This window comes from Rhincodon typus, chromosome 16, assembly GCF_021869965.1.
Source record: "Rhincodon typus isolate 14 chromosome 16, sRhiTyp1.1, whole genome shotgun sequence".
Classification (NCBI taxonomy): Eukaryota; Metazoa; Chordata; class Chondrichthyes; order Orectolobiformes; family Rhincodontidae; genus Rhincodon; species Rhincodon typus.
The window spans coordinates 42,567,834-42,595,048 of NC_063347.1; the positions used below are offsets into that span (position 1 = coordinate 42,567,834).

General features: G+C 40.9%; 1 protein-coding gene across 1 annotated transcript in view; it reads left to right on the forward strand.

Annotated features, from left to right (window-relative positions):
- LOC109921893 (protein SHQ1 homolog) overlaps positions 1 to 24,590 on the forward strand; it is a 95,903-nt gene extending 71,313 nt beyond the window's left edge. The window contains exon 8 of the mRNA XM_048606740.1: positions 23,003 to 24,590. Within this exon, the coding sequence (XP_048462697.1) occupies positions 23,003 to 23,693 (691 nt within the window). The 3' untranslated portion in view covers positions 23,694 to 24,590. The remainder of the gene's footprint in view (positions 1 to 23,002) is intronic.
- The last annotated feature ends 2,625 nt before the right edge of the window (positions 24,591 to 27,215 follow it).

Here is a 27,215-nt window from a genome sequence, read left to right on the forward strand (position 1 = left end):
TTTGAAGTTAAATACTTTTTGTTTGAGCTAATATGTGATAGGATAATCAAAGTGAACAAAGGCCCCTTAGAGAATGAGGCTGGGAGGAAATAAAGGGGAACCTGGAAATGGCAGAGGAGTTAAATACTCATTATCAGTCTTCACAGTAGAAGACACAAATTACTAATTTATTCAAGGGCAAAAAGACAGGAAATAAATCTAGCTAGAAGAAAAGTGCTAAGGAAACTCATTGGGCTAAAGACCAGTAAGTCCCCTGCACCTGATGGGATACATCACAGACATTAAAGGAAGTAGCTACAAAGATAGTGTATGCATTGGTCATAATCTTCCAGGGATCCTTAGATTCTGGGAAAAGTTCCAGGGGATTGGAAAGCTGCCACTGTAACACCTTTTACTTATAAGGGAAGGAGGCAAAAGACAGGTAACTATTGGCCAGTTAGCGCAACATCTGTTATTGGGAAAATGTTAAGAGTCTTTGTAAAGGATGTTTATAGCAGAGCATTTAGAAATACATAAAATGATCAAGCAGAGTTTCATGAAGGGGAAATCATGCTTGACAAATTTACTAAAATGCTTTGAGATAACAAGCAGGGTACATAAAGGAGAAGCAGTGGATCTAATAGATTTACAGAGGGCATTAGGCTACTCAATAAGATTAGAGTTCATAAAAAGATATTAGACCGAGGATTGGCTAACAAATAGAAGACAGTTGGAATAAGGGTGGCATTTTCAGCATGGAATCCTCTCATTTAGTGGTTTGTTACAGGGATCAGTGCTAGGGCCACACTTGCAATATATATTAATGACTTGGTTGAGGATGTGAATGTACTGTAGCCAGGTTGGCAGATGACACACCAAAATAGGTGAGGTGGTGAGTGATGAGGATGACACAGACTGCAGAGGGATATAGACAGGTTAAGTGAGTGAGCAAGAACTTGGCTGATGGAATATAGCATGGGAAATGTGGGCTGTGAACTTGGGCTAGAAGAACAGAGGAGCTACTATTTAAATTGAGAAATTCTGCAGAAAGCTATGGGCTAGAGGGAGTTGGGAGTTCTCAAACATAAATCACAGAAAACTAGCATCCAAGTTCAGTGAGTAATAGGGAAGGCACATGGATTGCTGGCCTTTATTTCAAAGAGAATGTAATATAAAAGTAGGGAAGTTTTGCTAAAACTGTATTTAGACCATAGTTGGAATACTGTGAACAATTTTAGGTCCCTTCTCTAGGGAAACATACTGGCATTTGAGACAGCCTAGAGAATGTACAGTAGGCTGATGGAGGCACTGTCTTGTGAGGAGATTGGGCCTGTTTTTCTTTGGAATTTCGAAGAATAAGACACAACCTTATTGAAACCTACAGATTTCTTAAGAGAGTTGCCAGGAAAGGCTGTTTTCCCATTGTGGAGAGCCTACGACCAGAGAACATAATCTCAGAATAAGGCTTCACCCATCTCAGGCAGAGGAGGAGGAATCTCTTTCCTGAAGATTGTGAATCTGTGGAATTCTTTACCACAGGGACTGTCAAGGCTGGGTCATTAACTATATTCATGGCTGAGATAAATAGATTTTCCTTCATAAAGGAATTGAGTGTTATGGAGAAAAGGCAGGAAAGTGGAGTTGATGATCATCAAATCAGTCATGATCTCATTGAATGGCAGAGTAGACTCGATGGGCTAAATGATCTACTTCTCCGATGTTTTATGGTAATATGGGTGAAGCATGAGGGAAACTTCAGTTTGATGGTACAAAGCTGAAGAATGTGAGAAAGAAAAATGATAGAGGAATGGGAAGGTAGCCATGCCGCATTTAGGGGCTACATTGTTTAAATGTAGCGACTGAAGTTCTTAAAGGAAGTTTGTTGAAGAAAACACTGCTTGTAATATTGGAGCACATTAAAATAGTACTTGGAAGAATAGTTTATAGTTCTAAAGTCTAATGTCTTTAATCGTGGAGTTTCCTTTTAAGTTCTGCTTCCTCATTGTAAAATTTTATTTCCATTTCCTCTCCTTTCTTCTACATCTCCTCACCACCTTCGCCCCCCCCCCCCCATCTGCATCTCGAAGCAATTAAAAAGCAACCAGAGCTTTAGAAGTGGGTGACTTTGTTGTTTTAAACCTAGATTACTCTGAAGCCTGGCATCAAATCCATGTGGGTGGCTCGTGTTATAAAGCGGTTAAAGTCTGATTTGTTCAATGCTAAAGAGACATACTGCATCACTGTCTGTGATAATGTAGACTATCACACAATCTAGATCTCTTCTCCAGCCGTGTGGCAAGGTGACAGCCCATGTATTTCTTGAATAAAGTTAATGTTTTCCTTAACTCTTTCAATATTCTTTAACAACATGTGACCAGGAATATTGTCGGCAATAGAGAGAAGTGGGCAGGTAGGTACTGCCCTATTTTAAATATCATCTGCTAGGACTAGGTTATACTGCATTAGAAGAATGTTGTTTTGAAGGGGGTGGGGGAAGAGTGCAAGTTCAGATGAGCAAGCGGCAGAATGCTGATCTGGCAGAATCGGCTCCGAATCGTACAGACTGCATGTGAAGTCTGAGCACCACCCTCATTCCTCAGGCATTCTCCATTTGACGTGGGGCTGATTTATAGCAGTACTAATTTGAAACTTAACCAGTCTTTTGTGGTAGCCTGTCCAATGCTGTCGTAAAATCTATGTAGACAACATCCATAGCATTCATTTCATCAATCTTATCTGTTCTTTCATCGGAAAATTCAATTAGTCGAGCACAATGCACCTTGTCCAAACCGGTGCTGGCTTTTCTTCGTTAACTCAAACATCTTCCCTGTCCCTCTTTGTTTTTCTCTGAAGGAGAATTCTTAAAACCTTCGAATGTTAGACGCGCCTCTAGTTGTTTGGACTGCCCTTGAACCTGTTCTTAAGTAAGGATATTGTACTTGCCCCACTGCAAAGTTCCTCCACATTGAGGGAGGCTCTCTCGCTATCTGCACACATCTTTGCATTGATTCTTTTGCTCTGTCTCTCGTGCTCGCTCTCGTTCTCTCTCGCACACGCGCTCTTGTCTGTCTCTGTGTCGCTGTCTCTCTCCCTCTCGCGCGCGCGCGCTCTGTCTGTTGTTGTGTCTCTGTCTCTCTCGCGCGCGCTCTGTCTCTTGTTGTATGTCTCTCTCCCTCGCGCGCTCGCGCTCTGTCTCTGCCTCTGCCTCTCGCGCGCACGCTCGCGCTCACTCTGTCATGTGGGCCCCACCTTTCATTAATAACCTCGGTTACAGTTCACCTGGTCCAGGTGAAGTGTGGCCAGTCCTTCTGACACCACCTCCTTTTCACAGGGGTGAGTTGAGGGTTCGGGCTAGTAGTTACTCATAAGTTTGCTACATTCTTCTGCCAGTTCCATCTTGATCTTGTATTGGGGATTTTTACAAATGATTCCAGATGCTGCGTGATTGCACACCCTCCCCCCGCCCCCAAGCGATTCACTCGGCTGCAGCTATATTAGGACGTCTGCATTTGAAGTATCTGCCTGCCCTGCTGCAACGACGGAGTCTTTAAATCCTTGAGTAGCTAAGCCCAATTCTCATGTTTTAAAATCCGTTGAAAACATTGAACTGTGGTGTGCAGATATATGTATACTGGGCATTGAACTGAAATTCATTCGAATCTAAGCCAAATTGATCATGATGCTAATGAAGTGATACAGTGAGTGATTTTAATCAGTGAACAGATCCTAACAGCTTGGAGCAACCGGATGAGAGGAGTGAACAACGTCAGTAATCGTTTATTTTAAAAGTTGCTTTCTAATATTTGTTCATTTTTGGAACATTTATCATTTAACAATGAGTTGCTTCAGCAGACTTAGTTGTACTGTTGTCATGACTGTGTGTCTTTTTCATCTTGTAATTTAACCACTGCTGATCTGGGATTTCATAACCTAAGTTGCTGGAGTGTAGCCAGTAGCGAATTACTTGTAGATTGTCAAGAATGTGAAGCTTCTTAAATAAACAGAGGATTAATTGTATTTGTGGCGTCTCATTCAAGTGACAGGAGAGGTTGTAATCAGTCGACACGTGTGTTTGCCCTCAAGCTAGTTGGATTACAGCAGCCTGAGTAAACAAATGCTGGAGGGCAGTGTCAGAAGTCACACGACACCAAATTATAGTCCGACAGGTTTATTTGAAATCACACCAGCTTTCTCAGCGCTGCCCCTTTTGTCAGGTGCAGTGAGAGAGCAGAGCACACAGACCCAAAGTTTATAGGCAGAGAGATCAAAAGGTCATACAATTAGTGTGAGTGGAGTGTTGGATGATAAATTTCTGCAGGTGACCAAGAGTGTTAGATGGTGAGTAAAGTGTCAACAGCTGAATATCCAGTGAAGCAATGACTTATAACCTGATTAGGTGGGGCAGAGGGAATATTACAAAAAATAAGGTTGTGCTCGGATCAAACTAAGTGACTGGAATCATGTGCTGAATTCAAAACTGCACAAACTAATTAAGGTAGATTATAACAATTTATCAAGATGATTGTGACAAAATAAGACGGTAAGGAGGATTTTACAGATACAGAACAGTGAGGTGCATTCACCTGTAGCAGGGCATGAACCCAAGATTACGGTTGAGGCCGTCTTCATGGGTATGGAACTTGGCTTTCAGCCTCTGCTCGATGATTCTGTGTTGTGTATCTAAGTCCACCTTAGAAGATGCTTACCCAAAGATCCGAGGCTGAATGTCCTTGACTGCTGATGTGCTCCCCAACTGGGAGGGAACATTCCTGTCTGCCGATTGTTGCGCGGTGCCCATTCATCTGTTGTCATAGCGTCTGCATGGTTTTGCCAATATACCATGCCTTGGGGTGTCCTCGTCTCTCTCGTATGCTGCAGGCAATGTTGGCCGAGTCACTTGAGTATTTGCCGTGTACGTTGGGGGGCAGTGTTCCCGTGTGTGGTGGTAGTGTCCATGTCATTGATCTGATGTGTCTCGCAGAGGTTGCTTTAGTAGGGTTGTGTGGTGTTGTGGTCGATGTTCACAGCAAACTACCTAGCTTTCAGGACAATGGTCCATTTAAGGTTTGGCAGTTGTTTGAATGCAAGAAGTGGAGGCCTAGGGAAGATCTTGGCGAGATGCTCATCGTCATCGATGACATGTTGAAGGCTGTGAAGAACATGCTCTGGGGAAGTACTGGGCGATGAAAGGTACTCTATCGGCTGTATCCAGTGTCTATCTTCTGAGGAGGTCGTTGCAGTTTTTTTCTGTGGCACATCGGAACCGGTGATCAGTGAGTTGAGCATCATATCCCGTTCTTGTGAGGGCATCCTGTAAAACCTTCAGGTATCCCTCGCATTCCTCCTCATCTGAGTAGTTCCTGTGTTTGCGCAGGCTTGTACATAGGGGATAGCTTCTTTAATACGTTTAGGGTGGATTCAGCATGCGATTCCAATCATTTGGATTGTCTCTAGCACCACCTTATTTTTAATTTTTTGTAATTATGTCCCTGCCTCATTTCATCAGATTATAGGTCATTGCTTCACTGGATATTCAGCTGTTGATACTTTACTCACCGCCTAACATTCCTGGTCACCTGCAGAGACTTATTATCTAACACTCCTCTCGCAGCAGTGTGTGATCTTTTGATTTGTCTGCCCATGATCTGTCTGCATATAAACTCTGTGTCTGTATGCCCTGCTCTCTCACTCCACCTGATGAAGGGGCTGTGCTCTGAAAGCTTGTGTGATTCCAAGTAAACTTGTTGGACTATGACCTGTTGTCGTGTGACTTCTGACTTTGTTCACCCCAGTCCAGCACTGGTGCCTCCACGTCATGGAGTCAAGTGTGGGGATCTTTTCATACCATTACTTTGTTTAACTTCTGAAATATAGTTGTTTTGTTTTATTGTTTTAGAGGATACTGCAAGTCTAAAGGTTTCGTCAGCTTGTTTTCTTCCAATTATATATTTGCCTCTTGAGTAATACTAAATCAGAAAGTGTAGGAGTGAACAGTGTTTGTAATGATGCTTAGACTCGGTGCTCAAATTGAATGGGTACAGCTGGGTCAAACACATGGGTCTCCGTTTTTGTGACCATTTTCTTATTCTGCCCCAAGCTGAGTTTGGAACCCAGATCCTCTCCCATGCCCGTTTGCAACTTTGTAGCATCACCTGATTCTTTCCCCACCACCCTGGTATCTCAGATTTAAAAACTCTAACACTAGGCTTTAAATGCATTGCTCCTATCTCAGCGTGCTCCATCAGCTCAAGAACAGTCTGTCTAAGCTTTGGGTCACCCCTGAATGCAGCTACTTTTTAATTCCTGTTCTCACATTGCCCACTAATGAAGATTGTATCTTCACCTTCTGAAATTTTGTGTGCTGTGGAATTTCCTGCCTAAATCACTCAGAATCATAGAATTCCTACAATGTGGAAGCAGGCCATTCTACCCCTCCAAAGACCAACCCATCCGGATCCCCATCACCCCTCCAATCCCTGTAATCCTACATTCCCTATGGTCAATCCACCTAACCTCCACACATTTGGACTGTGGGAGGAAACCCACGCAGGCACAGGGAGAATGTCTGTGTGGAATTTGCACAGTTGTCTGAGGGTGGAATTGAACCCTGATCCCTGGCGCTGTGAGGTAGCAGTGCGAACCACTGAGCCCTGGCGCTGCCCAATGGTCAGGTCAGCTTGAGGCCTGCTGCTCAATAGTGAGGTGGAAAATGTGGGCTGGTGGGACCGTCTGTTCCCTCTTTTATAAGTATCTTCAAGTTAAAATGGAGCAGTTTCTCCAATGAACAGAGTGCAGCATTTCACCGTTTCAGTTCCATTGACTAGTCCTTCAGGACTGCTTTAAACCAAGTTGCCAGGGTTTGGCATGTAAGCTGTTCCAGAAAGATGGTATGTTTGAACATGTCAAGATGTACTATAATCAAGTGCAATTGCTGTATTATTCGAGCAATTGTTGTGAATACATTGTACTTAATCCCTTTAAGTATTGTTGAAATTCCATCATTCTTCAAGATAATAGAAGAGGTAATGCTCCATGCTACTCAAAGGATTAGGGACTCGCGTTATATTGATTATGTCAGTTAAAGTCAATTTAATTCAAACTGTTATTTTAGCGATTTAACAGGTCAATGCTGTGGGACATATTTGCATTTTAAAAGGCCATATCTGTGTCTTGCGTGAACTAAAATTCAACACTAGTAATTATTTCATCTCAGAATGAATTAGAATGATGTTTTAGTGGCAGTTTATAATTGGTCCTTTCCGTCTAATGATGGCAAGTGGGAGTACATGGACTAACTGAATGAAGGAAAGTAACAAATGCCTGAAATTGAATTCAGCAAAGAAGCAGGTGAATATGTCAAAGTCCATCAGCATTTGCAAAGAAAAATAATTTATCATTGCAGGTGTAGGTTTACCATTAAAATTGGAATTTAGGAGATAAGTGAACCTTTTAATTAGACAAATCTGAAGGAAGCTGGGTGGAAGGTAACTAGTTAAAATCAAATATCAGGAATGTTCACTCCTATTCCAGAGAACTGATCAGCAAGCAGGTGATCACCTCTGTGAAGCAGTGGTAAACCATTAGTGGAGCCTGAAGATAGACAGTGTCAAGGGATACCCCAAAAATGCAAATTGCAGAGAACAGATATAAATGGGAAATTTATGCACAGCAGGTTGATCAGCACCCGAAAACAATGTCAGGCTGTGCTTAAATTCTTGTGTTACACAATTCAGCTACTATGACTATGTCATAGGCACTACCACTATTCCTGGGTATGTCTTCTCCCACTGGGGCACTTCCACCAGAGGTGGTGGCAGAATGCTATGCATTTGGGAAGGAATTGCTCTGGAAGTCAGCTGGGCCTGGTTCTGCAGACCAATGAGGTCTCTTCAGCAAGGAAGCCACCTGCAGAGTAACCCCTTTCTTCATCTTCAGTACACTTCTATATTGAACGCTAGTTGGAAGAAGCACTGCGGGTGGGAAGTGCACAGAGTTTACTTTTGTGAGTGGGGTCTTCAATGTCCATCACCAGTAGTAGCTCGGTAGGACCACTACTTGCGAAGCTGACTGTGCCGTAAAGGACATAACTGCTAGATTGGGTCTAGGGCAGATTCTGAGGGAACCATCAAGAAGAAAGTCTTTCTTAACCTCTTCCAGCCTACCTATGGAAGGTGTGTATGTCCATGACAATATTGGTAAGAGTGACCACCGCACGTTCTTTGTGGAGTTGAAGACCCATCTTCACACCGAGGATATCCTGTATCGTGTTTGATACGGTCACTGTACTAGATGGAATAGAGACAAATAAGGACTGCAGGTTCTGGAAGCCTCACACCTATAGACACTAAATGGAGTAGACTTGGAACAGATCTAGTAACTCTAGAATGAGGATCTGTGAGGTGCTGTGGGCCATTAACAGATTTGTTTTCAACTGCATACTGTAACCGTGTGGCCTGGCATAACCCCTACCCTACCATTACCATCAAGCCAGGAGGTTAACCCTAGCTCAAAAAGTGCAGGAGAAACACTTGGCATAGCTAAAAGCACAGGACTACTTGCATGCTAACCAGCCCAAGCAGCATGTAATAAACAGACTTGAGCCATCTCGCAACCAGCAGATCAGATCTAAGCTCTCTAGTCCTGTCACATCCAGTCATTAACGGTGGTGGACAATCAAACAACTCACTGGAGGAGGAGGCTTCACAAATCTCCTCATCGTGAATGATGGGAGAGCCCAGCACATCAGTGCCAAAGCCGAGACTAAAACGTTTGCAAACGTCTTCAGCCAGAATTGCAGAGTGGGTGAACCATCATAACCTCCGTAGGTGGTTTCAAGCATCACAGATACCAATCTTCAACCAATTTGATTCCTTCCACGTGGTACCAAGAGGCAGCTAAAGGCACTGGCTGTAGACCTGACAACATTCCAGCAATTAGTTTTAAAGATGTACTCCAGAACTAGGCTTGGCCATTGCTTGCTATTCCAGTACAGCTACAAGACTGGCATCTGCCCAGCAGTTTAAAAGATTGCCCAGTTATGTGCTGTCAACAGAAAGCAGGATAAATCCAACTTGGCCACTCCTGTTCCCATCAATCTGTTTTGTCATCAGCAAACTGATGAAAGGAAATATCTACAGTCCTGTAATTACACAAATAGTGATCTGTTCTCTGCTTGGTTTGGGTTCCACCAGGACCACTTGACTCCTGAATTCATTACAGTCTAAGTTCAAACATGGACAAAAAAGCTGAATTCCCGAGGTAAGTGGGAGTGCATGTCCTTAATGTCAAGACTGCATTTGGCTGAGCATGGCATCAAGGAATCCTCTTAAAACTAGAATTAATGGGGATGGGGTTGGGTTGGGGGTTTCTTAACTGGGACATGTGTAGAACAATGGAAGATGATTGTTGGAGGTTAGTCATCTAATTCTAGGACAGTACTGCAGGAGTTCCTCAGAGTGGTGTCTTAAACTTAGCTATCTTCAGCTCCTTCTGTCTTGACAACATCGCAGCTGTAGGTTTTTGCTGATAATTGCACATTGTTCAGCACCATTTTGTGACACAGATGTTGCAAGATTGATACAACATTCAGGGTTTGCCTGATAAGAGGTAAGTGTCATATTGCACAAGTGCCAGGCAATGACCATGCCAGCAAAAAGACAACCTAATCATCTCTCTTTGATGTTCAACTGCCTTACCATATGAATGCCTGACTACCTACCGTCTGGAGGTGGGATGGAAGATTATTATTGATTAGAAACTGAACTGGCCTAGCCACGTAAATACTGTGGCTGCAAACAAAAAAGGAATTTTGCAGTGAGAACTCACCATCTGACATCCAAAGCTTGCCCACCATTTACAAAGACAGGATGGGATTGCCTCTTGCCTAGATGGGTGTGGTTCCAAGAATACTCAGAAGCTGAACATTATTCAGGACAGAGTAACCCACTTGGCACCATCCACCACCTTTCAACATGCATTCCCTCCACCACAGATGTTCAGGGGCAGCAAGGTGTACCAGCTACAAGGTGCACTGTAGCAGCTTACCATGGCTTTTTCAACAGTACTTTCCGAACCCATGACCTCTAGTTCCTAGAGGGCTAGGTTAACAGATGCATGGGAACGTCAGGACGTGTAACTGGCCTTCAAGGCCACACAAATTTCTGACTTGGAACTGCATTCCCGTTCCTTCACTGTCGCTGAATTAAGTAGCTGGAACTCATTTCCTAACAGCACTGTGGGGGGACTTGCATTTGACTGCAGCGGCTGGTCACCACCACCACCTTCAGGGTGATTTGAGATGGGCAACAAATGTGGCCTGGCCAGTGATTCCCACATCCAGTGAATGAATGGGATCTTAACTGCTTGTGTATGACTTTTTTCATATTTGCATCTTGCCAGTACTTTGTCAGATGAAATGGAAATCTATATTTCAGCTGTTGAAGCATTTTCTGTGTCTTGAGTGGAACGATGCAGTGCCATATAGGCCTTCTTTATGGAAAGTTTAAAATATTGGGCCGTTATGAGCAGTGATGACAGCTTTCTTGATTATTAGGCAATGCAAAGATTCTATTTGGAATTGGAATGGAGGATATGTTAGGCATTCAGGCTTTTATCAAAAGTTTTAGAATGTAATGGTGTTATCTGTGGTGAAATGCTTAGCATTCCCTGATCTCCTAGGGCTGACAGCAACTAGTCTCAAACGAACATGATTTTAATTTCTGCTGTATTGATTGTAGTGCAGCATGTCTTCCACACAGTTGATGCTTTCGTTTTTGCGTTTGCATTAAATGTCCTCACATGTCGTGGTGAGGGTGGAGCAGGGATGGGGGCAGTTTGTCAGCGGGAGTAGTACAATACTGAGTCATTTCAATTCAGCAGGATCCAAGATTCAAATCCTGGTCAATGCTGTGACCAATCTTGGCTATGCAGGCAGTTCACCTCAGTGTATATACACTAATGTATGGAATGAAAGTGCCAACTGTGCTGTGTTTGACACACGATGACCGTTGTTTTTGTGAAGATTAATTGATGACAGGAGCAGACATGTTGCTGCAGCAACAACGGTCAAGTAGACTGCCAACATTTCCCCATTGACTCCCTTGGTTAATAATGGTTTTCAAGTGCTTGGAACCTTGCAGTGCCTTGTTCAAGAAACTGTGCCTCCGTGTTGGTCACGGCTTTCAGGAAAAGAGGGAAATAAAATGCAGGAGAGAAGTTTCTCAGGTGAGAGGTTAAATTTTACAGGCTCGCGTCCTGGTATAAATCAAGTTTCTTTGTTATTTCTATTTGCTCATTTTCCACGATGGTGAATTATTTTCAGTTTGCTGCACTCACATGGCTGTGCTGTATGGATATGTTGTGTCTTGTTACGTTACTAGACTTAAACAGAGGAAATGAAACAGTTGATGTGTGTTTTATAGTCGTGGTGGCTGCTTTCAGGAAGTGGTGAAAAGTTGATTGATTGGTGTGAGTTGAGCAGAGCTGCAAGGAACCAGATGTAGTAACTATTAATATCAATTTAACTGTGACATAGCACGATCTTTGCTGCAAGGTACTGCATTCAGAAAACTTGCATTTTCTGTAATGTCCAGCTATATACAGCTGAAGGTCTGCCATACTTTACATTTGGTTATGCTTCACTAAGATGTTGGCCTACATTTCAAGATTGACACCGTCCTTGGTTTGCTGCATTTATTAAAAAGTCTATTGTCTCGTTTTGCAGTATGTTTGTTTGTTTTTTTTTCTGATTACGGCATTATTGCCTTGTACCTCCAGAGTTGGATACCCACTTTGTCTCTGTGGGCATCAGATCCTTCAAACAGATTCCCAAGAAGGGTTACAGCTTGCCTTTCCTCCCGAAGGTCTAAATTAACTCAGCCCCAACTCTTGGCTTCAAGTGAACTTAGCCAATTTGCTGGTGTATAAATATTTCTGTGCCAAGGTAAGACCCTTTGGAGAAACTTGGCAAGAGCCTGTTGCAATCAAGCACAACCTATAATACCACTGGAGTTAGCCCAAAAGATAAATTTTTACCTTTACTTTCAAGACCAAGTATGACCCTTTCTCTAAGGGCTTTCAGTGCTCTTGCATTTATCCCAACCAGTATTTTGACTATGAAAATGGTACTGTCATGACTTTGCTCTGAAGGATGCCTTGTTTCTGCTCGCTATCAGGTTTAGATAAAATGTTCAGTAGTTTTGTGCACATTTCAAAACAGCAGACAAGGATCAAAGTGTACTATTTGGCAGTTGCCATCAATACTAACTACAGTAAGCCCTCACTTAAAGTCGCAATTTTCAGGAATGCAATCAACTTTAAGTGAAACATTGATTTCCCAAAGGAGTTAGTGTTAAAACTGGAGTTGAGTTCTGTAGGAATTTTTTTCTTTTAATAAGATCTTAAAGTATTATACCCTGTTAAGGTTTTACATACTTTACATACATTGCTAAATGATAATGTTTTGATATTTTAAAAATTACATATAAAAAAAACTTGCACAGAATTTGTCAAACGCCCTCGGCCCTTGCTTCTCCAATCTCATCCTACTTTCTAATTTCCTGTTCCACTATGTAGCAGTTGTTTCTTCAGCCAGCTTGCGTTACTTGTCAGAACTCCCTCCCTCAGCAACCCCACCCCACCCCCAACACCATCTCTTTAAAAAGCTCCAGGGTTTCTACAAAAGTCCTGCGATTGCTTGAATTGATTTGTGTATGTTTTAAAATGACTAACTGCTGAAGCTGCTTCTGCATCTTGACGAGGCACAAAGGAAGGCTGAGAGTCATAGGATTAGGGAGGGGGTGAGGCTGAACATCACAAGAGATGCAGCATTAAAATGAGTTGGAAAATGCTCAACAAGATTGCAGGCCTCCGTAACTGCACAATGTTAAAATGAAGTAGCAGTAAATGGGGCATTTTAGTGAGGACTAGTCACAGATAATGGGAACCTCTAGTCAAGCCTTTGTTATCCATGGGGGATAGGAAGGGACATGGACTTCCCATGTATAACGCAAATAGGGAAATTCTATTGTAGCACTATCTACCACAAAAGACTACATGATTCATTGTGACCTGTCAACTGGGTTTAAAAATTGGGTCTAGGCAGACCTCCCTGGTACTGAATAGTGGGTAGTAATTACATGTGCGACAAGGAGTGAGTGTACCTCCCAATTCCTTGATTTGATTGAGAAAAGTTGAGATTGTTCCCAAAGGAATTTTGATTTTTTTGTGTTTTTCTTTTGGATCTCTAATGCTCTTCTTAAGTTGCCAGAAGCTGTTTACGTTTTATATGTCGGACTTATTATTTTAGATCCATCAAAATGAGATCAAGAAATAAGATTAAATGATGAAGCATAGTTTGAAACAATGATGTCTCGTTACAGATTATTAAACTGCTAAATTGACCCAAGATTCTTGCTTGTCAAAAGGAAGTTGAGGAAACATTGAAGAGATAATAATTTGAGTCAACTTCACAGCTTGTCAGTAGCTGATAGTACAATGGAATGTGGAGATATCAGGAGGGTGTAGATCACAGAATCCCTACAGTGCGCAAAGAGCCATTCAGCCCATTGACTGTGCACTGACCCTCAGCGCATCCCATCTTATCCCAGTAACCCCACATTTACCGTTGCTAATCCACCTAGTCAGCACATCCCTGGACACTGTGGCCAATATAGCATGGCCAATCCATGTAACCTGCACATCTTTAGACTGTGGAAGGAAACACATACACACAAGGGGAGAATGTGCAACCTGAGACTGGAATTGAACCCGGATTCCTGACAGTGTGAGGCAGCAACGCTAACTACTGAGCCACCATGCTACTATTCTTCTCCACCCACAGATCAGTTGCCTGTTCTCTGTTTTTAGTCAGGTTACAAAAAAATTAGGTGATGGAATGGGTCATCGTTCAGTTAGAGCAATGAACTTCTGATATGATTATCATAGAACTTGTGATCCTTCAAGTTTCAGATTGGAGATTTGTTTTAGTAAGTGAACTGCATTTTGTGGTTAGCGGTAAGCTAATCATACCAGTCCCTCTCTATGCACACAGCTGCACAGAGACTTCAGTAGGCTTTTGTGTGAGTCAACTGAAGATGATTAGAAATGCATTTGAATTTGGTGCCCTGTACAGGCAATATGGCAGTAGGAGCAAGTGATTTCAACTGATCAAGTTGAAGAATCCTTATTGAAGTGCCTAGGACTGGGATCAAACTGTCAGTTAGAATAATTAATTAAATATCAAATCATGTGTGTTGCTGGATTTCTGCTCATTTCTCCACAGTCTTATGCTTTCATTTTCTCGATTTCAACTTGGTGTCTAGCATCATTGTTTTTTTTTTAAATCTTGGCTCACAACTTCCTAACTCATTTTCAAGCACCTCCTTCATGAAGTTCCTGTAATATGCTTTAGTCTCCAACATTCTAACCTTTCAGTGTCCACCTTTCTCAAGGTGTACCATACACGACACGCCACATCATAGGTTTGATCATTGTTATGAAGCCACTTTACACTGAATATTGCTTGGAGGATTTAACCTTGAAGAATTGTAGAAAATTGAGTTCTTTCACATTTAGTGGAAATAAATTTTTGTGGTCCCTTTATAAAAGGTGACTGAGTTCTCTGTGGGCATTGAAGATTATTTTTAACAAGTTTTCCCGTAAATCACATGACTGCTGATAGCTGCTTGCTTCACTGTACACCCTGCTGAGGCTCTTTTGAACAGATACTGGCTTGAAGGTTGTTTTATCTCATTTAGTTGGAGGAAAAGCTTGTTGAGAGCAAGCGATCCCCCTGCTCTTATTCTTGAAAAGAAACTACTTGTGTTGAATTCCGGATGAAATCTTTGTCCCTTTTGAAGTAGTGATTGAAAAAACACCTCAAAAATTGTATTTGCTGAGGAAGCTGTGTCTACAAGACGACGATGTGTGACTAGTTACTTCACCATACCAGCCATACCCAAGAATATAATTCAATGCTTTGCGATATAAAAAGTAAAACACTGCACTTTCTGGAAATCTGAAGTAAAAACAGACAATGCTGGAAATACTGAGCTGCTCTGGCACCTAGTTCTGATAGAGGGTCATTGACCTGAAATGTAAACTCTGCTTCTGTCTCCATAGATGCTGCACATATATAGCATTTGGGTTTTATTTTTGATCAACGTGTTCAGGTATGTTATAACATGCCTCCAGACCAGGTGGGACTTGAATTTGGGACTCCAGGCTTAGAGGTAGGGAATCTACCACTTCACCACAAGAGTCCCTGCATTCTCTATTTTGCGATCACATTTTGTATTTTACTTAAATTGACATTCATGTTCCAGCTGTTAACTATTTATCTTGGGCTCTGCATTCCCACTATTATTTCTTCCAATTCTCATTAGTTTCATCTCCTTCAGTTAATTTATTGCATTACATCATGTACAGTAAGCAAAATAAAGCAAGAGGAAAGCTTGGGATTAAGAGGGGAGGAATAAAGTAAGCAATGAGAACATCTGAAAAATGTGCATATTACTTTTCTAATGTCTCCAGCTAAGATCTGAAGGAAAAGGCCTTCACATTTGTAGAACTAAGTTTTCAGTGTCCGGGAGATGGCTTGGGAGTATTTAAGGCTTACTACATCATTGAACGATCTACTTACACTGAAGTGAGCAAACCCTAACTTCCTCAGTGTGCGCACCTTCACACCACTTTAGAAATGTCACTGAGTTATTGCTAGAGTGAAGCATGTGGAGGCAATTCAGACTACGCCTTCCTGATTTCATTCAACTACCCATGTGCTGTCACCGGAAGCTGTGTCTGCAATGAGATGAGTGCTAGTAGTCTAGCTGTTATTCCTTTCCTAAAACCTGGACCATTGCTTTGTTTTGTAGGATGGAAGCTCTCGGGAAGTACAATTTAATCAAAATTCACTCGTCCAGTTTAGTATTCTAAGAATCTTTACATAAAATATTTGAATTTAAATACTCATTTAATTCAATTCATCTTAAATGCATCATCCTTCAAAGATTTGCAAATGAATTATTTTTAGCTACAGTTTTGAAAGTCCTGGTGCATGTATAACCTTTCTGAGTAAACTAGTTATGGTATTTATCAGGTTTGAACTGTGCTACTTAATAAATATGCATGGTTGCCGTGGTGCGCACACATTGCATTCCCAATTATACAGTAACCAATTTGGTTTAAAAATTCCCTGCGTTTTCAAGGTTAAGACTCATTACTTTCAGGTTAGCAGTTTTTTTAATGGGTTCCAATTTTAAAATGTAATAAATGAAGTAATAATGTGACACTCTGAATAGGCAGTTGTCAGTTCTTCACTAGGGTACAAATGTATTAGCGCGAAAGACTGGTTGAGATTAATGAATAATTTTCATTTTTGTAACACAATAGAAAAACAGTACGATGGTGATTGTAATACTGGACAAATAATCCAGAGACCTAGATGCCTACTACAACAGCAGGGAAATTAATGTTTAGTTAATTAAAGAAATCTGGAATTGATGAAAATTGGTATCTCTAATGGCGACCATCAGGCTATAGGATTGTTATAGAAATTCATTTGGTTCACTCATATATCCTTTTAGGGGATCAAAAGACCACAAAACGTTAAGAGCAGATGTAGACCATTCAGCCCATCGAGTCGTCTTCACCATTCAATGAGATTATGACTGATCTGATGATCCTCAGTTTCACTTTCCTGTCTTTTCCCCAGAACACTTGTATGGATTAAAAATCTAGCTGTCTCAGCCTTATATAGTTTTAATGACCCAGCCATGCCAGCCTTCTGTGGTAAGGAATTCCGTACAAATTCCTCCTCATCTTTAGTGGGTGACCGCTCACTCTCAGATTATGCCATCTCTCACAAAGGAAACAGCCTCTCAACATCTAACTTATCCAGATCCCTAAAAATCTTAAATGTTTCCATAAAGTTGTCGCTCATTCTTCTCAACTCAAGTGAGTGCAAGCTCATTATCTGCTCGTAAAACAGACTCTCTGTAGCCAGGATCAAGCAAGTTGAACCTTCGCTGCCTTGTGTCCAATGACAATATAGAAAAGAAAGTTCTTTTATTTAGTGTCTTTCACAGCCAACAAATAACAAAAGCACTTTATGATAAATGAAGTACCGTCAGTGTTGGAATTTTGGGCTTAAGACAGACAATTTGCCCACAGCAGACTTGACAAATACCAGTGTGTTCATAAGATAATCTGATTTTATGGGGTTGACTGAGGAAAAAATGCTGTCCACAAACCAGGGATCGTTCTTCTGCTCTCCCTCGAAATCGTGATGTGCGATCCTTTCCATCCATCTGAGAGGGAAGATGGGACCATTATTGGATATCTCAATCACACGTAGGATCTCTCACGATGCTTCATTTCTTTGGCATTTCACTCTCGCTAATCCCAGGCTGGAACTTGAACCCAGAACCTTCTTATTTGGTTCAGATGGCAGGCAGCATTCTAACCTAAAGTTCGCAGTAAGGAGGTCTACCATTTACCATGTCTATCTAATCTGACTAATGAGCGACTCCAGACCCACACCCATGTCTCTTAACTGGCCTTGAAATGGTATTGCAAGCAACTCCATTGCATCAAACCATGACAAAAGATTCTAATAAACTCAAAACTAGAGAGACCACCCAGCTCCAATCTAGTACCAAACACCACAAAGCCACAACAGTTTAGTTGTTTGCAGCATCTGGGAAGTTGTGCCAGATTTGGGAGAGCTGTCCCACGTAATGGACCAGCAACAACCTGACTTTGTCAAAATCACAGAATTATGCCTTTCAGCCACCAATCCTACCTCCTGTCTGACTGTTTGCATATTCCTTGTTGCAATCCCAGACCAAATCCATCAGAGGTGGTGGCCAAATGATATAGTCAAGGAGGTGGCCTTGGATGTTCTCAGGCAAATTTGAGCGGGCTGTTCTGCAGTGAATGACTCAAAGTTCTAAAGCATTCCATTGACTCCAAGATAGAACATAATAGTCAGCATCCCACAAATATTTGTTCCGTCCAGGCTGGTGCATTGTGACAACAGTATGAGACTGCAAAATGTACTGGATTAATTCACTAGACATCTAGAACCAAACCACCTAAGCGATCTTTATTTCCTCAAAGGCAGCAGGGACCACTGCCACTGGCAATTTTTTTTTGCCAACCACTGCCACTGGCAATTTTTTTTTTGCCATTCTGAACCGGAAATATATATCCGTCCAAAGTAAAATTCTGGAACTGCCTCGCACAGAGCACTGCAGACCTAATTACACTTTATCTGTTGCAGCGGTTCAAAATGGCTACTCCTCAACACCATCTCCAAAGTAATTTGGCATGCAGGTAAATGTTGAAATAGAAGATCAGTCATGATCTTGTTAACTAGCAGAACAGTCTTCTTGGGCCTTCTGTTTCCTTTGTCTTGCCATATCCTGTTAACGAATAAAATAAAGCCTTATGCTTTCTCCTAAGGCATTAATTATTTTCTCTGTATACTTGTAGTCACTCCGTTTACTTAGTGGTTGTTCTGTGATGTGGTATAACTGCAAACACTACTGCTTTATTTCTTAAATCAAATTTCTGTGACCTAAAAGAGGTTTTACCTTTCATTCCCACCTTTTTCAGTTTTTGGTAACAACCTTTCCTCAGTTACATCTTTTGCAAAATCGAAGTGTCCAGTCATGTTTTTCACTGCCCACTTTGAACATTACACTCTCGAAATACAATCAGCGAAAATACTGCACTTCAGAAATGCTTTAGCTACTATTTGCAAGATCGTTCTCGTATTCACATGGGTGACTCTCAAGCTTTCCTTCGGGTTCCCTTTTTTTTTGGATATAGGTATTAAATTGATGAGTCTGACATCTCTCCGGAAGCTGTCCTGCTTCAATCTTGCAGGGAGCTGGAGAAGATCAGTCCTTCAACCCTGATGTGCTTCACAACAGAGTAGCACTGTCAGGGCTTAGCAAATGTGGATCAGACATGAAGCCTGAATATTACTCTTGACGAAAGTATAAGATGAGAGAAAATATTACAGAAAAGGATTTGCAAATCTATTCATCTGAAACAGAACTAATAAATGGAAATCTACTCTCCGGGTTGGTCTCATGTTAACCCTACCAGTAAGGGATTGTCTTTTTAAATGGGAATGGAGGAATTTCTCCTATGAGGTTCATTAGTGTTTGAAATTCCCTTCCCTAGAGAGCAGGGGGGGTGGGGTCATTGGATGTTTCAAGACTGAGTTAGACGGATTTGTCACAGAATCGTGGAATAGTTATGGTGCGGAAGGAGGCCATTTTGGGCTGTTTTTGATCTATAAGAAATTAAGGGTTGCACGTGAAGTGTAGGGGTAGGGGGAAAAGTGGATTTAGGGCCAGAATCGGATCAGCCATGATCATATAGAATGGCGGTGGAGAGTCAGAAGGCCTATTTCTTGTGGTGATGTGCCAAATGGTTTGATAGACGGGTTTTGCTGCTGAGGTTTTCTAGTTTAGGTTTGTATTGTTATTTATATCGGAGCCTTTTCCTCTAATCAGAACCACGTCATAAATTTTAAAACTCGGTGGGTTTTTAATATTACAGTAATATTGTAGAAAAGTGTAAAAATTCACACTGAACTGAAGAGCCATCCATGAAAAGCATTGTAAAGTAGAATATTTCATAGTGCATATTTTATTATTCTTGGAGGCTTCTACTTGACGGCTAAGTTTCCATTTATGTATTTAAATAAGACAAGTGTGCCATTATGATTTTGAATATTCAAATTAAAGAAGACAAGAAATGTTGATCCATCTTGGGCCTTCTAATGAAATTTTAATATTGAAAGGTTCTGTCTGGAAATGAAATTATTCTAAAAATAGTGACCAAGTATTAAGAGGCATAAACAGCTCTCATATGATACAAGTATAGCTATTTGTCATTGCTGTTATCTTAAACATTCTTGCTTCCTCGCAATCCATTTATATTGCTTTCAAATGACTGCTGTGGGATTTGTATCATCATCTGTCAGACTCCTCGCAAGTAATCTCATTTGCTAAATGACCACAGCCATCACACAATCTATGCTCCAAGCTGTGAGATGTGCCTTCAAGATTAACCTGATAAACTGCCTCCTGATAAACACACTGCCCAAATATTTAGCTGCTTTTGCAGGAAGAGAGGGCCACAAACCTGTGAAGTGACAACATATTCAAGAGCTTTGAAGAGTAAAAAGGAGATTGAAGAGGCTGCAAGGACAGAATGATCAACTGAAGTGCAGTTTCCACCCAATTAAATTAATATCGAAGCTTGATATATCTGCTTTACGTTTGATGTAAATGTAAATACATTCATAAAGAATCTTATCATAAAACTAACGCTAACTTTGCATTTAATTGTTTTCAGCAGCGAACTCGTATTTCACCCTGACCTTTTTGTTTAAATATGTAATGTATGTGATTTGTACAAGGCTTCTGCATTTTCACCTAGTGAATTTCAATTTTAGCAGTGATACAGATTGGCAGAATAGGAAGGACGTTTGGCAAGACTGAATAATGGGTAACAAATGCATTCCAGCTGATTATTCTTTCCTTGCAGCCTCTTCAATCAATCTTTCCTCTTCAAAATCCTTGAATATTCTGTCATTTACCAACGTGTTTTGTTTCCAGCAGGGATAATTGAATCATGATCAGTGCCAAGAACCTGGTTAGCATGTATCGTTCTCTTCCTTTTCCAGCCTGTGATTACCAAAATTATTTTTTTGCTAACTGACTGACTGAATGCAGAAAGTGAACAAATCAAATGTTTACATCTGGAATATTGTTCTGTGCATCACGTTCTGACTAACTTAATGGGGTTGTCCTGACTTCGGACTTTGTCCCACTCCTGAGTTGGTTACAGCAGAGTTTAAATTTAAAAAGGAAGTTGTGCTATTTCAATAGAAAAGATACTGTATGTACTTCACTGCGCTTGGTGTAAGAAGCAAGCCAGCCAGGTTTTTTGTTTAAGTTGACAGGTGAAAAGTCTGATATCTAAAACTCACTTGAGCAAACTTGCATAGAATATTAACAGACGGTTTAAAATATAAAAATATATCCAAATTTCCACCCACTTTTAATAAAGAACAGCGCATGCAACCTACATGCCTCCCAATACATGCAAAAACAAAGTACACTAAAACTCTACAGAGTTTTAGGTGTTAAAACTTGGCAAAATGCAGGTTGTCCAGAGGTTTGTTTATGGTTTTCAGAAGGGCCACTTTCTAATGTCATTGCTGGTACGGGAGCTGCTTACCAGGAGATGCATTTTGTAGTTGGAGCCTGGGATGATTCTCTTGTTTTCTTGAAGATGGTGGCGTTGATTTGGAACTCTCCCTTAAGAGCTTTCAGCTTCTAGCAATGCAGACTTCTGGTGAGCCTTCATCTCTCAAGCAGCTTCGATGAGTGAGATTTCCATGAAAGAGAGACAGGTGTTGCTGCTTCTGCCTTGCACAGTTTCTCTTGCTGTAGGTTCTAAAACCAGCGTCTCTTTTTACACCCAAGAGTAACATGACTTCTCTGAGACCACAAATTTTGTGTCTCCATGAAAGAAGTTTGTTTTTAACAAATGCAGCACTTGAGTTGCTATTGGCCAGTGTTCTTTGAAAAACATTCTTTTTAAAAAGTTCAAGATGTTTGTCTGTATCCATCTGATGATGTTATAAATTAATATTTTAGATAACAAACCCTCATAGCAACCTGCTATGATCAAGCAGTTCTCCGATTTATTATGGCTTTGTGCTGTTCCTCTGAGAGTTTTCCTAACGTTGCATATTAAACTTTCATTTAAATCCTCCTGATTTTCCCCAAAATTCTTCCTTTCCCAAAGGAGTGTGTTTCATGGGACCTGACCATGATCAAGCTGAAACAGAAATTAGTGGAGAAGCAATAGGTCTGGCAGCATCTGTGGAGAGTTAATGCTTCAGGTCCAGTGAAGGTCTAGTCACTGAACCTGAAACGTTAACTCTGCTTTTTGTCCACAAATGCTGCCAGACCTGCTGACTTGCTCCAGTAATTTTTGTTTTTGTTTCAGATTTCCAGTATCCATAGTTCTATGTCTGTTTTTATTGATCGAATAAGTTTTTTGATTGAACTTGAGAGCTTCGTGCTCTGTTTGCTTGTATCAATATTGCATTGTGCGATATGTTACTATTGGAGGAGCAACTCATAATTTCACAGAATAGGAACAATGTACTACGGATGCTAAAATCGGAAGTAAAAACATCAAATTCTGGAGAAACTCGGGAGGTCTGACAGCCATCTGTGGCAAACGAAACCGTTAATGTTTTGAGTCCTGAAGACTCCTCTTCAGAATTGAAGGAAAGTCATGTTGAATTTGCCTGTTAACTGTTTCTTCCTGCACGGATGCTGCTAGGCCTGCTGAGTTTCTCCAACATTTTCTGTTCTTATTGCATACTTTTAGGGAGTGGATGAAATGAGCTAAAGCAGTCCCTGTATTAATCTGCAAATTTTCATATTGGACCCTGCTCCTGGTATTGCTATCACAGGCTTTGCTTGACCATAATTTTCTGCCATGCTTTGCATAAATATGAGTTTCTAGACTGTTAAATCTGAAAATTAGTGGTTCCTAGTAGGTCACTGGGGTATTGTAAAACTAATGCAATTTTTTTTCAAGCAGGCTGAGTGATTAAACCTGGTAAGTAACCATACGAAATCCATGGGTTTAAAGGTTAGACATAATGTCGAATTGACATATTAGAATTGTTGAAGCACTATTGGCTTCATAATGGATTCTTGTTTACCACCAATATAACATTGCCCATTGTGGTCGGAGTTTGAAGTACTGTAAATTACTTAAATGTGACTAGGAAGTGCTCTACACGGCAATTCAAGTTATTGGCAAAAGTAATGCTGTATTCTTCCAGGATGATCATTTCATAATTAAAAACTGACAATATTAAAGGATAATGGTGCAGTTCAGAACACGACATATTGAAAAATGTGGCACAATTGCTAATAAATTAGCAAGTTTTAAAAGTTGTTATTTTCTCCTGTAGGTCAAAGAAGCTTGCGTCCTTGGCCGAGTCACTGCAGAATGTAAAAGTCACAAAGGATAATTTAGGCTTTGAACTGGAAGAATTGGAGAAAGCAGCGCTATTAGTTCAAGAGGAAGAAAATGAAATCCGATCAGGGCAGAGTGGTCTCCAATCGCTCCTGTCAGAAAGTGAGACTGAGGAAGATAATGACTCTGAGGAATCCACTAGCTCATCCAGTGATACTGGAGAGTCTGATTCATGTGAAAACGATTTGTCTAACTGTAGCATTTCTGAGGAAACGGATAGAAAAGGATTGTGCCATGCAACAGAGGCTGACTGTGTCGCTGAGTTCAATGCTGAAGAGGATATGATCAAATTGAACTGTGGTGATGAAACTGTGCATATGGATGCCATAGGATATCCAGTTAACTGCCCATTGGGAGAGACTTCCACTGGTAAATCACCTCCAAGAAGATTGATAGAAGAAGTTGCAGATCAGTTGCAGTCAATGGGCTTTTCGGAGTGCTGTGAAAAATCTGCTGCTGAGAATTCGGAGCACATACCAACAAGCCTGCCTCTTCAGAGTTTGGCACAGTATCAGCATTCACAGACGACCTCACAGCAGACTTTCTTAGAGGTGTCTCCTAAGAGGAATTGCCTGCTGCTTGTTGCAGATCCTGATAACACAGAGGATTTTATAAACCTGGCATGAGTCCAGCTTGCATGCGAGAAAAGAACAAACTGATTTATGAGCAAGTGGCTGATGCTGGTCAGTGTACTTATTAAATCACTTTAGAAGTGAAAATTTGCTCTTAAATGCTTTGGATTTTTTTTGCACGATATCTGGTATAAATGTACATAACTGTATTACTTGTGTCTTCAAAATAATAGATATCATTATTGCCTTCATTGCTGCATTGTGTCGTGATGTTAAATCATCATACTGTAAGTTTAACCAGTGTTAGTCAATCTATAACACAGTTGAGAATTGGTTTCGATCACGTCAGTCCTTATTGTATCTAGCCTGTGTTTCTTTTATAGTTTTTTTAAATCTAACAAGCTTTCATCATAACAGTATCACTTAATATGTACATGGAAGCCCTATAGGCAACACGTCCTTCTTCATGTTCAAGAATAGTGCTGTAGGCTGATAGAATATGGGTTTGAATCAATGGACTCGCCGTTTGCTGAGAAACACATCCCATGTGGGATATTGCCTGTGAGCCCTGATTGCTGCCTCATTAGCCAAGGAATTGTACACAGTGTGAGAGAAGGGAGGCTTACATTAGGGGAGATTTAATTTTAAAAACAAAACAAAGCAAAGCATAGGTAAAATGACGCACAATTTACAATTAATGTGGAACTGCTGGGCAGGAGCTGAACAGTCAATCCATTTGTATTAATAGTGTCACTCAATTCGAATGTTGAAAAAGGTGCAATGCTCATTAAAGTCGATGTCAGAGCTGACTGGATCCTGAAAAACAGTCATTATTGAGGAAGTTGTGAACGAGAGAGGGAGAGGAGGCAGATTTAATCATCGAGACCATGTTATAGAATGGAAATTCATGCTTCAAACTGACAGTAAAATAAATTCTTTTACACACTAAAACCTGTTGGAAGGATGTAGCATTTATCAACCACCTAACGAATATCCTAACTGCCTTTTAATGATTTAAACTAGCACTAAGAAAACCTTTCTATTTAAAGATTGCGTGAAACCTATCCCCACTTCTGGCATTTGTTGAGATATTTTGAAAGCATTTGCACAGTCCTTTGAATCAAAACAGCTACAAACTTTGAAATATTGAAATCCAGGAAAATATGCTTCTTGCCCTTTCTGGTCCTCATGTCTCTTCATAATCGCTGGGTTTGCTTGGAGACAAGAAAAATGTATATCAGGAGCAACTGATGTGTATGTTCCTTTGTGAAATAGAGACTATTACATGTTATGCAAAAAAAATTGAAACCTGAATGGTTGCTGCCAGAGCCTTAGTGCACCCTAATGTTGCCTTGAGTTAATGTGATAGGATTTATTGAGTCTTCTGAGAGCCAGTGTTCACACGTGAAAATGCAAGAATTTGTTTCTCGCGCTCTGGAAAGATTGGCTCGGGGTCCTGACAATATTGCATTTTAAAATAGGAATGTGTGCAATTTTGGCATCCTGCCACTGGATGTCACAATTGTAGTTTTACAAAGCTCGTTGGAGAGCCGGTGACATGGAAGCAACTTATTTTTCAGTGTGGCTTGCTATTGAGTTGGTGCAACAGCTTCCTAACTCCTCACAAATACCCAACTATTGCCTTGAATATACCATTTTACTTGCCATTTAGTGGCTGACTCAGTCTTCATGGCATTCAGTTTGTAAATCCATGCCTGATAGCTGTAAGAACATAGAATTTATGAGCAAGAGTAGATGGGACCTTTGGCCCTTTGAACCTGTTCCATCATTTAATAAGATCATGGCTGATCTCAGCTCCACTTTCTTATCTGGACCCCTTGATTATCTTATTCGTTAAACACCTATCTAATTCAGCTTTGAATAAAGTTAAAGATCCAGCTCCACTGCTCTCACATGGAGAAACCATATACGAGTACAAATATAGAAATGAATGCTGTTGGAAATTATTGCTGCTGCTTCTAACATTTCCCTACTCTGCATAGTGGCATGAAATCTTTGACAGCAAATGAAATTTTCCTGTATTTACACAGCAAACGTTGGTAAACGTACAACAAAACCTTTCATATCTCTCGTGCTTTTACTGCATGGTCATTTTAACACAGGTTAACACTATGACTCACTTGGTTGGCATTTTTGTCTCTGAACTAGAATGGACTTGAACAGAGATTTTTGAGCACAGCATCCAGGTTGATAGTTGATTTGAGATGACTCTGAGAGGAACAGTCCCTTAAATGAGATGTTAAGTCACTGCCGCATTTACCCCCTCAGATGGATGTAAAACATCTCATGGCACCATTTTGTACAAGAGAAGAAGGGTAATATTTGACCTGTATTTTATCCTCCAGTCAAATCACAAAAATAGTCTACCTGGTGATTATCACATTGACCTTGCTTTTTATAAACTGCCTGTGGTATAAATTCCCACTTCACGGTAGTAATTGCATGTCAAGAAATAATATATTGATTGTAAAAAGCTTTGGCATATTTAGTGGTCATGAAAAGGGGCTACACACTTAAGTATTTCTGCCTTTATGACTACAAGTAACTGGACATGAGTCCTGTTAATGTGACTGAAGGTTGTGGCTGACCCAAGGCTGTAACAAATAAACAAAGAAAAATGCACATCAAATAGATGGATAATCTCAATTGAGAGAGTTGTTCTGCACAATCCATTTGTTCAAGTGATAAACAGGAAGAGTACTCAGTCCAAGTTATATCCAGATAAGTTAGGGAAATTTTGAGAGAGATTTTATGGAGTCATGTTTTGAATGTGCATATCTCCCATATTAGTGTGGTTAGATGTGTGACTTTTTTTTTCATATCTGGTAGATCTGCTATGTTTCATATTCATGAAATTTATATTACTTTTGAAATCAGAATAAGCTATCTCTGCTTATTTAAATGAGTGTCAGTTTGTTTCATGATCATAGAATCCCTACAGTGTGGAAGCAGGCCATTCAGCCCGTCGAGTGCACACTGACCTTCTGAAGTGCATCCCACCCACAACCCTATCCCATCCCTGTAACCCTGCATTTCCCATGGCTAATCCACCTAGTGTGCACATCTGTGGACATTATGGGTAATTTAGCATGGCTAATCTACCTCACCCGCACATCTTTCGACTGTGGGAGGAAACCCACGTAGACATGTGGAGAATGTTTGTGTGGAGTTTGAACAGTCGCCTGAGGATGGAATCAAACCCAGGTCCCTGGCGCTGTGAGGCAGTCTTAGTATCTACCATTTACCTGCATGTCATTGGTAATCTTTGTGCTTGCTTGTGTTTTCTGCCTGAAAGCAAGTTTGACCCATAGAGCTGTGATCTCCACCACTGGAGGCTGTTACAATTGTAATTTTAAAAAGCTCCTCATTGCTGTGGTGCCACTGAATCAGCTGGTTTTTCATTGTGAAGCTATCGTGCAACAGCTTACGGCATACCCAACCATTGGCTTGAATACGTCATGTTACTGTCCAGGAGGCAGGTCCTGAATTCACCCCACCTGGCACAGGGCTCAAATCCCATGGTGTTGGCATGAATTTGATCCATACCAACCCTGC